Here is a 14,241-nt window from a genome sequence, read left to right on the forward strand (position 1 = left end):
GATCGGGCCCCCCGCAGGCAGCCCAGTGCTTCCGGTGGAAGCACTTCCGGGGCACTCACTTCCGGGTGGAAGGAGCGAGCACCCCCCCTCACTCCGTGGGTGAGAAGGGCTCTGCGTGGGGGGGGGGGGGGGTTATGAGCCCGCGGGGGGAGCGCTGGGTCGGGGGTTCTGGGGGAGGACAGGGGGTGAGGAGGGGGAGGGGTGAGGATTGTGCGGGGGTGGGGAGGAGGGGGGGTGTCTGCCGAGGCCTGAATGTATCTGTGTGGGCCTAGACCTCGCCCACCCCCGCTCCTCCCCCCCAGGTGCCCAGTGCTGGGGCAGCCACCTGCTGCCCTGGCTCCCTGCCAGCCGGCCCTGTTCCTGCTTTCCCCATCAGCGCCTCCAGCCTGGCTGTCCACGTGTTGCTACTGCTGTGTCCCAGGCGGGCTGGTGCTTTGGGCTGAGATTGAAGCAAATCTCCCTAGATCGCCCTGCTCTCCAGGTGATCCCTTTATTTCCTGCCCTGATCTGCTGTGAGCTGTCAGCCCACTGCTGGGCGATACCACACAGGGGGCTGAGCTTCAGTGGTGGGTGAAGGGCTGTATACGTAGGGCCTGGGTCTCTCTTCACCATGTCAGTTTTACACCAGTATCGCTCCTTGATGTCAGTCCAGTTACTTCTGACTTATGCTGGGGTAAGTGGGAACAGGCTCAGAGCCACCCTATGTTAAGTGATCAACATGGAAGTATTAGATTGAGAGACATGGAGTAATTTTCACTTATCTTCTTGTTGATATGAGAGAGAGATTTATCAGAGACTCTGGCTGTGGGGATCTACTGCTGGATCATCCTTTCTAGCCTCTGTACATGCAGACTGTCTCCTAGGAGGCTTAGTTTTGGGATAATACAGGGGCTTCTTAGGGAACACACCTCTCAGCCTGAGTCAATAGCACATTTACTGTCACCCAGGTGGAAAAAAACTTGCCTTTACACTATTCCTCTCCCTGTCCTGAGGAGAGCATTTTCTGCATTACAGAGTCTTATGTATGATTTTCTAATAGCTTTATTTTTTGTTACTTCTCTGAAGGTTAAAGAATGTCCCGGGTCCCTTTAGGGAAAGTCCTCTTACGAAATGTCATTCGTCATACTGATGCACACAACAAGGTATGGGACCATGTTCTATTCCTTTGCTTCTCTCTCCTGTGGTAAAGTATGGTACTATCTCCAATAGCTCTTCTTCCAGTCTGGGCTCTCTGTAAACTCAAAAGCTTGTCTCTTTCACAAACAGAAGATAGTCCAATTAAAAGATATTACCTTATCCCCTTGTCTTTCTGATACAGTCTGACTTTCCTCATGTATATCAAGATCTATTTCCTCAAAAAGAACAGGAGTACTTGTGGCACCTTAGAGACTAACAAGTACTCCTGTTCTTTTTGCGGATACGGACTAACACGGCTGCTACTCTGAAAGATCTATTTCCTGTTACTTTAGTATTGCATGTCCAGAGTTATGATAGTTACAAGGGAAAGCTCTTTCTTGATGCCATGGTGTCAAGCTATGCTATTTTCATTTTGTTGTTGCTAAATTATGATGGCTAAACTTAAGTTGTTCCACACAGCACATCAGTTCAGCACACAAGTATATTTTTGAAGGTAGAAATTTCTGCAGCGCATCATTGGGGTCCTTTGTGCCCTATAGCAGCTGGAGGAAGAGAGGTCCATGCTACTTCCTAAATTTAAGATATTTATTACTCATCTTAAACTTACACTAATTTTAAATTTAGCAGACAAAGCTTAGGGTGAAATTCACTCTTGGGCAGAAGACCAGCACAAGGCCCCTAGTTTGGGAGCGTATGTGGGGCAAATGCGAAATAACATAACACCCTGCAGTGTTGGCTCCTGTTCTGCGGGGCTGGACGTAGCTCGCCTCTCCACGCGTTGCCACCTGGGTCACAGCACAGCTTGCTCAAATTTGACCCAGCTGCCCCTCCATCGTCATGATGGAGGGTTGGCTGGGCCAAACCTGACGGTGTTGAAACTCCATGCACCAGGTCTCAGTGGCTGGAGCCGAGCCCAGCCCCGCAGGACAAGAGCCACTGCTGCATGGTGAGAGTGGGGAGGGCTTGCTCTGCAACCCACCTGTCTGTCCCAGGCCTTTTCCCCCACCCCAGGGGCAGGACACGACCAGACCAAACCCAACCCACCTCCAGGGCCTCTACACCCTGCCCCCCCCATGATCCAACCCACCTACTAAGAGTAGATAACATGAAATAACACTACATTGCCAAAAATAAAATGAAAAAAATATATAAGCATTACAAGCATTTCAGAGGGCTCTATTTCAGACTTAGGTGGTGCCAAGGCTATCTGCTAATTTTCTGCACAGAAGTGAATTTAATCCTGAATGCACAGGTGAATTAATTTTTAAAGGGGCCCCCATCAGTTGAAAAAAACAAAAAAACAAAAAACAAAACATTTTTTGCACAAGCACAGCTCCTTACCTACATTACTAACTATGACTTGTATTTTTACTAATCTAGCTTTTCCCTGTTTAAACTCTTGTTTTGTTTTTTGCCTCTCTCTCAGCTAGGGCAATGAAAAGTCAGTTTCACTTTCAGATGCTAAGTGCTGCCTTGTTTGATTTGTAGGCATGGCAAGGGACTATTTACTTACAAGTTTCATTTATTTAAAAATAATGGAAGTGTTTCTGTGGCTCTGATGTCTTGTAAAAGCTTTTTTCCTACAACATTTACTTTGAGTGTTGTCTCTTTAAGATAAGAAAAAATATTATTTTAATTTAACATTTGTTAGGTTTTTGTGTCGCTGTAAAACAGATCCCTGTTTCACTTTGAATTTGAATTTCACTTCAGTGCACAAGGCTGGTATTTTCTGAGAGATTTAGAAATTGGCCCTTTTTTACTAAGGCATTTAATTCAGACTCATTTTCCAAAAAGGCATTTATCTCATATGTGCTTAAGAAGATGCCACATGCACAAGGCTATGTGAACAAAATCTGTGTCAAAGCGCTGGGTATGCTGTATTTTCAAGCATTTAACATGAATACTCACTTGGGACTCAGCTCTGCAATAGATATGTTATCAGAACTCTGGAGGAGTGCAGCGCTCCAATGAGGGAGAGATTCTGTATGAACTGAAGGGTCCACCTGCATGGACCAGATTACAGAATAAGGCTCCTCATCTATAAAACAAAATTATTTGCTGCTGCAGCTAATTCTCATTATGACATTTCTCATTTTGGTTAACCTGATGTAGCTAAAAAGGCTCATTTATGTCACTGCAGCAGGTCAGCTTAGTTTGAAATCCCTCAAACTTCGATTATTGACCCAGAAGAAGTGAGGTTACAATGTTTCATAGTTGCAAAGCATCACTTCTGTAGGGTACTTAATTTTATTTTCTCATTTTCTTTATATTTTTCAGATTCAGGAAGAATCAGAAATGTGGAAAATAAGGGAGCTGGAGAAGCAGACTCAAGAGACTTACCGGTGGAAGCAAGGGAGAATGTCACCCAATACCTCCAGGTGGGACTGTTATCTGGAGGAAATAATCCTCTTTACCACTCTGTATTGTAGTATTATTTAATGTTTACAAAGCTCTTTAAAGAGAGAGCAAGAGCCCTGTGTAAGGGCCAAAAATTTATTAACCATTTTGGTGACCACACAGGAGCATCCCTGTATAATCCTGTTGTAACAGGGTTCACCCATCACTGTGGTGCCTCCTGCTGGCTGTCTTGGGGTTTGGCTCTGCATATTAGCACACCTTCTTGAGTGGTGCCTTGCCACTATCACTCCTACTCTAGGACCCACCTCTCTCTAAGGACCATGGCATCCTCTTCAGCGACACAGCCCTCTGGCTGTGCTACACACTGTACTCTCTCATTCCGGGGGATCTGCAGTCTGCTGTTCAGCCATTTCCCTTTGTGGCTGCTGCTGCAAATTGACCACTTTCTCATGGCCTCATCATCCTTTTTGCCCTTGCCTCAGCCTGCAAACCCCAGCAGCCAGGAGTTGTCTTTCGCTCTCCTGCTCACAGCACTGCTTTCTCCAGAATGTTGGCAGTTTTCTCAGTCCTCCAGAGATACAGTCCTGGACTCCTAGCAGAGAACTGTCCTTCTCTGCCCCGCAGCTCCCTTTTTATATGGGCCTGCTTGGCCCTGATTGGCTGGTCCCATCAGCCCTTCTCTGATTGGCTGCCTCCTGCACAGCCTCCCTAGGGCTCTATTAACTCCTTAGAGCCCAGTGTGGGGCAGGTGCTCCATCACACCTATATACACCACACTTCCTGTTGAAGTTTCACACTGCATCTTTGTGGGGTGATCCAGGTGTGCAGTTTTAAAAATATATAACTTTAGATAGGTTGGGGCCTCTGAAATAGCAAGATTATAGTTTGGTTAAGAAGTGTTAAGAAATGTGATACAGTGACATCTGAAAAGTTTGTGCTGTCTTTGGTAGATGTACTCAGTGCTGGTGCATTAGTATTTATAGTGTGATGTGGGTTATCACTAAATGAAATCATTCTGACCCAAGGTCTTGCACCACATAAATTCCTCCCAGCTCCTGTCCAGTATTAATGTAGGTAATAGCCGGTCACCTGTGGGTACTCTCACCATAACAAACTGGTTAAATGGTCATTGGTGTGCTTGAAGATCTCACAAGCTAAGCAGGATCAAATTGGTTTGTACATGGATGAAGACTTTCAAGGAATGAGCAAGTGATGTGAGAAGTGGTTTTGTTAACTCTTGCGTTTGAGTATATATTGAGCTCAGTGGCCGAGCTTGGTGCTGGGAGAGGCTATCTTTTAGATGACATGTAAAAGTGAAGTCGTGATCAGTTGTAATCATTAAAGACCCCATGGCACTTTTTATTAGGTTCGTATTCTGGTATTCTCACCAATTTCCAACTCCAGTAATTATGTTCCCCCTCCAGTTTGTATTGGATACTGTCATCTTTATTTCCTGCCTTAAATTGTTGTGTCACTGTGCACTGTTAAGCAGCTGCTGCGATCCATTCCAGAGGTGGTAGCATTTCAGTGGTGCTTGACATGATACATACTTGCCTTTTCAGAGTACTGGGAGGTATAATTAATTATTGTTTACAAAGTGCTTTGAGAAACTGATGAAAGGCAACTGTCTGTGCAAGTCATTTATTAATCATTGGGTTGGTCCCATGGAAGCTCTGAGTGGAGATGGAGTGAATCTCTTTGCATGGACTCACATCCAGAGACTGTTGCATGTGTGCTTTCTCCCCAATGCCCTCTGTGCCCTAGATTGATTGATTGATTGCTCAAAAAGTCATTTGTTCCTCTGAATTGACCACTGAAGAACACTCATTTTCTCTCTGCAGTAGTCGGATGCGCAGTGACGGTTTCGATGAGGAGAGCCAAAGGGCTGACTGGAAGGCAAAGAACTTTATGCATGTTCCTGACATGATCGAAGACGACCTTCTCAGGGCTCGGACCTGGAATAAGAAGCTCTACGAATGTGAAGCCAACATGCCAGATAGGTTTGTGGGTGAATTACTATCCTGGCATGGTTCCTGTAGAAAAAGTATCTGGTACTTTATGGCCCCCACATTTCACAAAAGTTAGTGAAATGATCCTCACAACACTCCTGTGCAATAAGGAAGTAGTATCATCCCCATTTTACAGGTGGTAAAGTGAGGTACAGGGAGACTTAAGTAACCTGTCCAGCGTCACACAAAGCCAGGAACTGAGCACAGATCTCCTGAGTTTCAGTCCTGTGCCTTAGTCACAAGAGCATTCTTCCTCTCTGGCACTAAATAAATACAGCCCTAAACCCAAGACTTGTTTAGTACTGCTCTCTGTAGAATTTAACCAAATCTACTTATGATATTCAGGTAGCTAATCTCCCAGATATACAGGGAAATACTAGTCAGTGCTTTTGGGGGTGTTTCTAAGAAACAGGAGCTGCATTGTGCCTCCCTGAGCTCCTCCTTTACTGCCATTTTAGCTAATTGTTTCATTCCTCCAGGTGTCTTTTTTATTTTTATTAGCACCCAGTCCTAATCTGGCCGTTGGCATTCTTGCTGCCTGAAATTCTTGTACAGCTGTAATTCTGTATTTGGATAGGTTTTAGATGTTGAATCTAGTAGTATGTAGATTTTACCACAGTGATAAAGGACCATATACTTGTGTTTTGCATTATAAATGGAGTTTTGTGATCACACAATTGAATACAGATGAAACCCTCTTACTATGGGGAAATGAATAGGGTGAGCAAAGCAAATTGTACACCATGGGTGAAGTCAATGGCAAAACTTGCAGTGACTTCAGTGAGGCTAAGATTTCACCCCATGTTCCCTGGGTGTTTATGAGAAGTGTGAATTCCCAAATCATTGGGCTTCTGCCGCACAGGGAGATACAAATTCCCCACCAGAAAAAAAGCAAAGTGGTCATTAGTCTGCTCAGAGTGGTCTAAACAGAACCTAGCAAAGCAAAATGTTAGCACCTTAAACAAGTAAGGAAGATACTAGCCGTTATTGCTCCGGACTCTTGTTTTGTATTTTTCCTAAAGCTCTCTCTTTCATTTCACCCTCATTTTGGTTCTGAATATCCTGTGTGGTTTTAACATGTTTCCTGCTGTTCTCTTGCAGATGGGGTCACAGTGGCTATAAAGAGTTATATCCAGAGGAATTTGATACTGACAGGTAAGGGCAAACAGGTCTACTGAAAAGTCCAACATCTTAATTTCTGTCAAGTTACACATTGAAATATAGCGCTTGTACCTCTCCAATATAGACTGTAAATTGACCTTTCAAGGCAGAATTGAATTGTTTACCTAGCAGACATGTGGCCTGAAATGCCAGTCCATTAATGTGTTCTCTTACTCAAAACAATTCTGACAATAATGTGAGAGGGCTGGCTTCACTTCATAAGGCATAAATATTCAGTTAAGGCTTGAATGCTGTCCTTACTTTGCCCAAATGTGGCACCATTCCTGCGGTGAAGAGCCCTCCCTGTTCTGAGCCCTGAGAGATGATTGTATCGCTTCTAATAACAGGACATCCAGCTTTAACCCTGTGTTAAGAGTGACTGAAATGTTATGCAAATAAGTGTTTGGCTTCTTGGAGTTGGGCAATTTCCTAAAGTGATCCAGCTTCCACTGACTGGCTGTGAGCATGTCTGCACCTAGAAATGCTAGTCAGAATGAGAGCTCCAGTAGCATGAGAGCAATTAAGAGTGAAAATGCAAAAAAAAAAATCTATTGGGACACAGATTTATTTATTTTAAAAACTGTACATAGTAGAATTGCCAAATCTAGCACTTATCTGATTCCTGATAGTCACAGATAAGGAGTTCTTAGTAAGTTTTGCAGCATTTTGTTATGTTTTCCATGCTCTGGGTTGGTTAAAATGCCTTTGAAATGTCCTCTCATCCCAATTATAAAGTATGGACCCAAACTGTTAAGTGGTGAAAATGCAGCCAACTTATCTGACATAGCATCCATATGTCTGTCCTGAAAGGAGCTCAGGGTAGATGGGCTTGATTGATGCTTTGAAACAGGGAATGCTAATTTAGAATCTGCCCAGGCCTCTATTCTTTGTTCCTGTTACAGTGACCAGCAAGAGAAAGATGAACAAAACGCTGTCAATGGAAAGAGGAAATCTCACCCAGGAAAACAATCTGTGCCTGAGTCACTCAAACGGAAGAGGCCAAAGAAATCACAGAAGAAGAAGCAGAAAAAGAGATCACACAAAAAGCGAAAGAAGAGAAAAAAGGAGAAGGTGAAGGCATCATCAGATTCTTCCCAGGAAAGCGAGTGTTCAGAGGAGGGGACTTCGGGCACCAGGAAAGGGAAACACAAACACAAGCACAAGAAGAAGACCAGGAAAAGGCTTGCAAAGGAACCTGCCTCTTCCTCTGGGCAGGAAAGTGACTCTTCCAGTGTGAGCAGCTCTGAGGACAGCGAACCTGAGGAGAAAAAGGAAAAGTGGTCTAAGAAAAAAAGGAGGAAATGCCCTGTGTCCACCTTAGAGAGGCACAATGAGATTCAGAAGAAGCAAAGCAAGAGGAAGAACTGGAAAGTGGCAGCTGATGAGAAGTCGGAGGACAGCTCAGATGAGGACTAACAAGAGGCTGTGAGTCTGGGGCCATGGGTGAAATTGCACGTCAGCGAATGGAGGCTGACGTTTTCTCCCGACACTGCCCTGTGGTATAAACATGGTGCCTAACTGATTTCTGGAGCACAGAACTTTATACCCTGCCAGCCCACAGGTATGGGCTCTGCACCTTGCTGGCTCGCAGAGGGCACCTCTTTGGTTTTTGCTGGTTTAAAACCAGGAGAGCTGAAAGGCCTGCGGAGAAGATGCCTGTCCCTCAGGTCGCATCTCCTGCCCACCCATCCCAGACTCCTGACTCTATAATTGGTCTAATTTCATGGCCATATTCAGTTTTAATTGACAGTTCCTGTGGGCCATCTTCAGAAGGGAAACGGGTGCATTGGCACCATCTCTAGGTTTTTTAAAATTGTTCCTCTTTTCATGCATAACCACGTAATGACCAAGACACAATTGCAATAAAGAGCAGAGGCCACAGCTTCTGCCAACCTGATTACAAAGGATGTGCCATTGGATTTAACAGCAGGGGCCCTTCACTGCAGCATTATTCCCGTGATGAAAATAAACGGATGTGGTCCCATGTGGACAGTCGAAGTAAGGAGGAGGCACTTGTCTGGAACAAGGAAGGGCAGGTGGGGCGTCACAATTCTAGCTGCAGGTGTGGTGACCCCACTGCAGTGGTTTGTTTCAAACTTACCTCAGATCCCCTACCTCTGCCCTTTGTGTGACTGACTTTCCCTCCTTCCTATCAGTAACACGTTCCTCTGGATCCACTTGTGCTGATGGACAGGCCTCTGATAGGTTTCCTGTTCTGTCTCTGGCTGGCCCAGTGTGTTTGACACAAAGATTGGGATACGGGGAGGGCGGGGGGGTGGAATGAACCCTTTCTCCCTGCAATAAACATGAAGACTCCATTTGTACTTTCCTTTTGAAATCTGATCTCTTTACCACCACTTTAGCGCAAGACCCAGGGACAGAGCATGGATGTGTTCAGGGGTTCTAAAAGTCTGGTCAGGGCTGCTCCTCTCTTTGTACAATATGTTCACCACTGATCAGGTTCCATAGACCTGTGAATATGTTTTGTGGAGCCAGTCTGTATATAGGAGATTGCATCCCTGCTTAATACCCTCCAGTAGAAGATGGCAAAGGAGACTCTTAGCACATACAGTCTCATACCCCACGTTTCTCTGAATTTCCATATGCGACAGTAGGTGGTGTCTATGCTCCCAGAATGTGGAGGTCTTGAATCTCTCTAGATCAGAATTGAGGTGTCTGGGCCCCCCGATATATAAACTATGGTCTCAAACCTTTCACAAAGCCTTTTCTCTGTGTGTGTGCTTGCATATATGTAAGCCGTGGAAATGCGATGGGATTACAAATCTGTGCCCAAGTCAAGAGTAAACACCATTCTTACGAGAGTTCAGATCTGTACATGTCTTGGGATCCTTCTTTGACTTAGCTTTGCTTGAGTGAAGTTTCAGTTGAAGGCTTTTACCACTGAGTCTGGACAGTGCTAAATGCTTCTCTGGTCTGAGCAGTGTAGATTACTGCTCTGACATATTGAGGTTGGGGCATGCTTTTGTATTAAAAACTGTTACCTATCCTCATTCTGCTAATCCATGAACTAATCATTTTCCCAGTTGTGCTTCTGCAGCGCCATGAAGGCAGGTTATCCACATAGGTAAGGTTTTATAGGTTTCTTACTCTGAACTTCTTGTTGAGACAGCACTCGCAGCTCCTGGGGCTGCAGACGAAGTGCCTCGCTCATACCTACCTACCCGTTGGGTCTTTGTGAGTGGAATTAATGTTTGTACAGCCCCTGGCAGATGGAAATTGCCTGAGATTCCAATTCTTAACCCCCCAATCTTATATCACTGTAGCTCTGTTGACTTCTGTGGAGTTATTCCTGATTTCTGGGAGAGCAGGATCAGGCCCTGAGGAATTAGAATCAGGGTGGTGAGCCCCAAAGGACCAGTCTTCAGCTGGAGGAATAGTGCCTGGGATATGGGCTTCAGCATAGAATGGGGGAATACCGAGAGGTAAGGGGGATCTCAATGTGAGTTCAAAACTAGATAGCAGAAACTCAACATCAGGGTAGTTTATCTTCTAGTGGGAATGTCTTAGATGTCAGCCTGACAAACAAATCTTCTCTGCCTTACTGTCTATAATCTGCTCCATCAGAGAACGAGTAGATACTTGGGAGGAAGAGGAGAGAACCTGGATAAATACATAATAGCCCAGATCCTTGGTCTTTGTTTAAATTTGTTGTCTCTCTTTCTCCACCAGTAGCAGGTGAAGCTTTTTTAGGTCTTCCTGTGCATATGGGCTGACACTGATAAAATGGAGGGACATCGTTGTAGTGTCTGTCATTCTGTGTCCCCCTCCCCCAGTGCTTGGTCTACATTCTGTCATCCACTCTGTCTTCTAGAAGGCCAGTGTTTGTGACTTCCTTTCCAGGGCACGAATATGTGGGCAGCTCCTTCTCTGATGGGGTTAAGCAATGTCCTATTTCTCTAAGGTCCTGTCTCCTGGTGCAGGGATTTCCATGGGCCGGAAGGGGAGCTGTCAATGGTTCCTTTCTAGTTCAGTATGAGAGCCACTTCTCTATTGCAATCTGCAGAAATATTAATGCAATAACCATGCAGCACCTTTTCACGCATCACAAGAGAAGTGTTCAAGGAGATTTTTATTTTTATAAAGAAATCCTCTACAGAAAGATTTTAAAATAGGAAATGTATAACTGCAGAATAGATTCATATATTGCACTGGACCCAGTGTGGACTTTATGGGTGGATTTTAGGGCAGGACTGAATGTTGGACCTCAAACAGTGATCCTACTATCCTATACGGTCCAGCTCCTAATGCAACCAGTGAATAGAGTGCTTGGTATGTCACTACTTTTGCTTTGATGGACCAGTGTCTCCAGGCATTTGAACATTGGCTGCCTCATGCTTCTTCATCCTAAGAACATATACCAGTTGGGCTCCTGCCAGTTAAAGGCATTTACTCAGGATAATGGGCTGGCCAGAATGGGCTTCAGGGCCTTTTACCCAGCCCTGGCCACTATTTATTTACCAAGGATGATCCTAACTTTGCCTTTCTTTTCCCTTAACGCAGCAGTGTCCACAGGACTAAATCTCTGCCTGAAGCTGCTGGAACGGTGCTCCATAATAGTGCTTGTTGAACAGACAAGCAATTCACGTATGAATTGGCCACTTTTTTTCTACCCTTTCCCCAAATCTGTTAAGAGCTTGTGTGTCTGCGATTCTAGTACCCTCCAGGTCTGTTTGGATAATCTCCTACCCAAGGCACATTCCAAGGTTTCCTGCTCCGTATGATGTTGTACTACCACCATTGAACGTATTTTTGAAGAGAATTCTAAGAAGTTGCCAGAGAAGGCAGGGTGGATTGTATATCCTTTCTATGAAACTTAAGTACAGGAGAGAGAGAGAGAGTGTGTGTGTGTGTGTGTGTAAAAGTGTAAGACGGTGATGGATGCATCCGAAAAAGTGGGTATTCACCCATGAAAGCTCATGCTCCAATACGTCTGTTAGTCTATAAGGTGCCACAGGACTCTCTGCTGCTTTTACAGTGATGGATGTTCACCTTTTTAGATAACATAAGTCCTGATTGGCTCACAGAATAAACCAGACTTTTCAAATGTGTGGTCAATTTATTTACAGTCACTGCTCACCAGGTTAGGCTAAATTTGTGTAAAATATCAACATGTAGATCATTAAATAAGACTGCCTCCATTCTTGTACCTTTAAACATAAGTAAAGGGAAATCTAGTTTAGTCTCTCAAGCACCCATCAGACTTCTGCATTGTACTATAACAGACTCAGATAACTGGGAGTCTTCTGTCATTTGCATTAGTGTATTGCCAAATTAAGCTAAGATGATATAAGTGAGGGTTGACCCAATGAAAAGGCTTCTGTAATAGGGTCTTCCAGCTGTTTGACTAGATTTAGTTAAACCAGTACAACTTTTCTAATACAGACAAAATCTCAGATACTGTATCAATTTACATGGACATTTTGAAGATTTTCTTTATAACCAGTGGGGCTATAACCAATTGAAAAGAAAAGAAAAAAAAAGCTTGGAGTGTGCAGCAAAGTTCACAGCCACAGAACTGTGCAATAGACTAGGCCCCAGTAACAAGCCTTTTAACCAGTTTCACTTTTTGGTTTTCATGCATTATCCTACTGTACAGCTCCTAGGTTTAGGCTTCAAACACTCCAGCAAAACAAGTGTTTTCATTCATGTATTAGTTCATTGAAATCATTTATATTCATATTACATTTTTTAAATTTAATTTTGATGCTAAGATACTGTGCCCATCCCCTGTGTCAGTAGCAAGCACCCTCTCTTCTCTACTTTCCTCTAATTAAATAAAAGACATGGAAAGGCAGTGATATACACTTTCACATCACAAGACTTGTTTGGACAAGTGTTCCTGATGGTTTATTAAATTGCAGTACGATGACACATTTATGAACAGTTCAATGCAGCTAAAGAATTCACAGGGACAATTGTGCTTTCTGCAAATGATTGTTCAACCACTTCTGCATGTTGTGAAAGTATCAGATAAAATGTAGCTTAGAACACGTGATGATGCTCCACTGACAGCTGATAAGTCCATTGACCTGAATAGGAAAGATTGGGTTGTCCGGAGTTGGGAAATGCAGTAATCAGTGTCCTCCTTTCTGTACAATCTGAGCAAAGCGATTAGTGATGGATAACGTGGTATCAATGAATCTGTCCACACAGCTGGCTAGACAGCCTTCTGTTCTGGAGTCCAACTTTGAGCCAGGTTTGTCCACACATTTGTCCCAGCAAACGTCCATGAAGTTATGAACCTAGATGTGAACAGGAAACATGTTAGTTACATACTACTATTTAATCAAATATTTTACAGATGGGGAAGCTAAAATATGAGAGGGGTACAACGATCACTTGTCTAGGAGTCCTGCCAGAACACCATCCTTTCCCCTTGTGCCTTATCCTCACCCTCGGAACTGAGAAGTTCAGTCACTGTGGCTGTGTACTTGGTCCTTCTGCTGACACGCAGAAAGGGGTCCATTAATGCCAAAGACTGTGTGATTTCTATGCTGTATGCATCTACTTATTAGGGACTGAACCAAGTCACTGTCTCACATTGCCCCCCCCCCCTTCATCTCCCAAAACGAGTGTCAAGGGATAGGTACAGGGGGCTGCCTTGCTCTCTCTGGGAGGGTTACAAGCAGGGCTTAATCTGTAACGAAAGAGTTGCAGCGACTCAAGCCATTTTTTTACATTCTAACGGATGGCGCAAGCCCAGAGGTGCCAGCACCGGGGATAAGTATCTAGGGGGAGAGGAGCCCCTTGGGGCAGGGGGTGGCAATGGGGGTCCCAGTGCCTGAGGCTCTGGACCCCGTTGGGGCTCCACGAGGCGTGTGCAGGGCGGGCTGGGGGCTGGGGCTGCCCATCGCGGGCCTGGGAGGACGGTACCTGGGCGGTGAACTGCGCCCGCTGCTGCTCAGCGGCCACCAGCCGCTGCAGCTCGGAGACCGCGGGGTCCCGGCCCCCGTCCGGGCCGCCGAGCTCCGCCATGGGACAGGCGAGTGCGGCCGCGGTGACCTTCCCCGGCGGAACCGGAAGTGAAGGGGCCCGTCCCTCGCGCACGGGGCCAACCCGGCTCCAGCCGCGGGTCTGTTTCCGCTTCCGGGGGCCCTGGTGCCCTTGGGGCCGTGAGGGCGGGGGAAGGTCAGACGGCAAGATGGCGGCGCTGCTGGTGCGCGGGGGCCTGTGGCGGCCCCGAGGCGGGGGGCTGGGTGAGTGTCGGGGGCGCGGGGGGCTCAGCCCGGCCCCTCCATGGGGCTGCCCTGGGCCAGGGCCGCGGGGTCTGTTCCCAGCTCCGGCGGTGACTCGCGGTGGGGGCCTCGGCAAGGGTGATGCGGGACAACGATAGTGACGACTCCCTTTGCGGCCAGGGGCGGGGGGCAGACACCCGCCTGCCTGGGTCTGGGGGGGCCCCCTTCGCGGTCTCCCCCTCCCCCCCAGCTTCTGCCTCCCCACTGACCCCCGTGACTCGCGCTGATCAGAGCCGCCTCCCCCTTGCAGGCTGGCTGTGGGCTGTGGGCGGCTGTTGCTTTTTTCCAGTCTCCCCCGCGGCTGTTTATATGGCTTGTTA

General features: G+C 46.1%; 3 protein-coding genes across 6 annotated transcripts in view; 2 read left to right on the forward strand and 1 right to left on the reverse strand.

Annotated features, from left to right (window-relative positions):
• Nucleotides 1–20: 20 nt before the first annotated feature.
• NKAPD1 (NKAP domain containing 1) lies at nt 21–11,067 on the forward strand. 4 transcript variants are annotated; one of them, XM_054005644.1, is made up of 6 exons: nt 21–99; nt 1,066–1,142; nt 3,415–3,515; nt 5,337–5,495; nt 6,606–6,659; nt 7,568–11,067. In XM_054005644.1, the coding sequence occupies exons 2-6, from the start codon at nt 1,074–1,076 to the stop codon at nt 8,079–8,081; spliced, it is 897 nt and encodes a 298-aa protein (XP_053861619.1). In that variant the 5' UTR covers nt 21–99; nt 1,066–1,073; the 3' UTR covers nt 8,082–11,067. The 4 variants fall into 4 exon arrangements, with proteins under 4 accessions (XP_053861619.1, XP_053861622.1, XP_053861620.1 ...); XM_054005647.1 differs by having other exon boundaries at nt 69–95; XM_054005645.1 differs by lacking the exon at nt 21–99 and adding an exon at nt 244–673.
• A 1,419-nt stretch (nt 11,068–12,486) lies between these two features.
• TIMM8B (translocase of inner mitochondrial membrane 8 homolog B) lies at nt 12,487–13,708 on the reverse strand. Its single transcript, XM_054005648.1, has 2 exons — nt 13,560–13,708; nt 12,487–12,928 (listed from the first exon to the last, which is right to left on the reverse strand). The coding sequence occupies exons 1-2, from the start codon at nt 13,659–13,661 to the stop codon at nt 12,761–12,763; spliced, it is 270 nt and encodes an 89-aa protein (XP_053861623.1). The 5' UTR covers nt 13,662–13,708; the 3' UTR covers nt 12,487–12,760.
• Nucleotides 13,709–13,772: 64 nt separating this feature from the next.
• Nucleotides 13,773–14,241, forward strand: part of BCO2 (beta-carotene oxygenase 2) — a 115,375-nt gene continuing 114,906 nt past the window's right edge. Inside the window, exon 1 of the mRNA XM_054005639.1 lies at nt 13,773–13,882. Coding sequence (XP_053861614.1) covers nt 13,828–13,882 — 55 coding nt within the window. The 5' untranslated portion in view covers nt 13,773–13,827. The remainder of the gene's footprint in view (nt 13,883–14,241) is intronic.

This window comes from Malaclemys terrapin, chromosome 15, assembly GCF_027887155.1.
Source record: "Malaclemys terrapin pileata isolate rMalTer1 chromosome 15, rMalTer1.hap1, whole genome shotgun sequence".
Taxonomy (NCBI): Eukaryota; Metazoa; Chordata; order Testudines; family Emydidae; genus Malaclemys; species Malaclemys terrapin.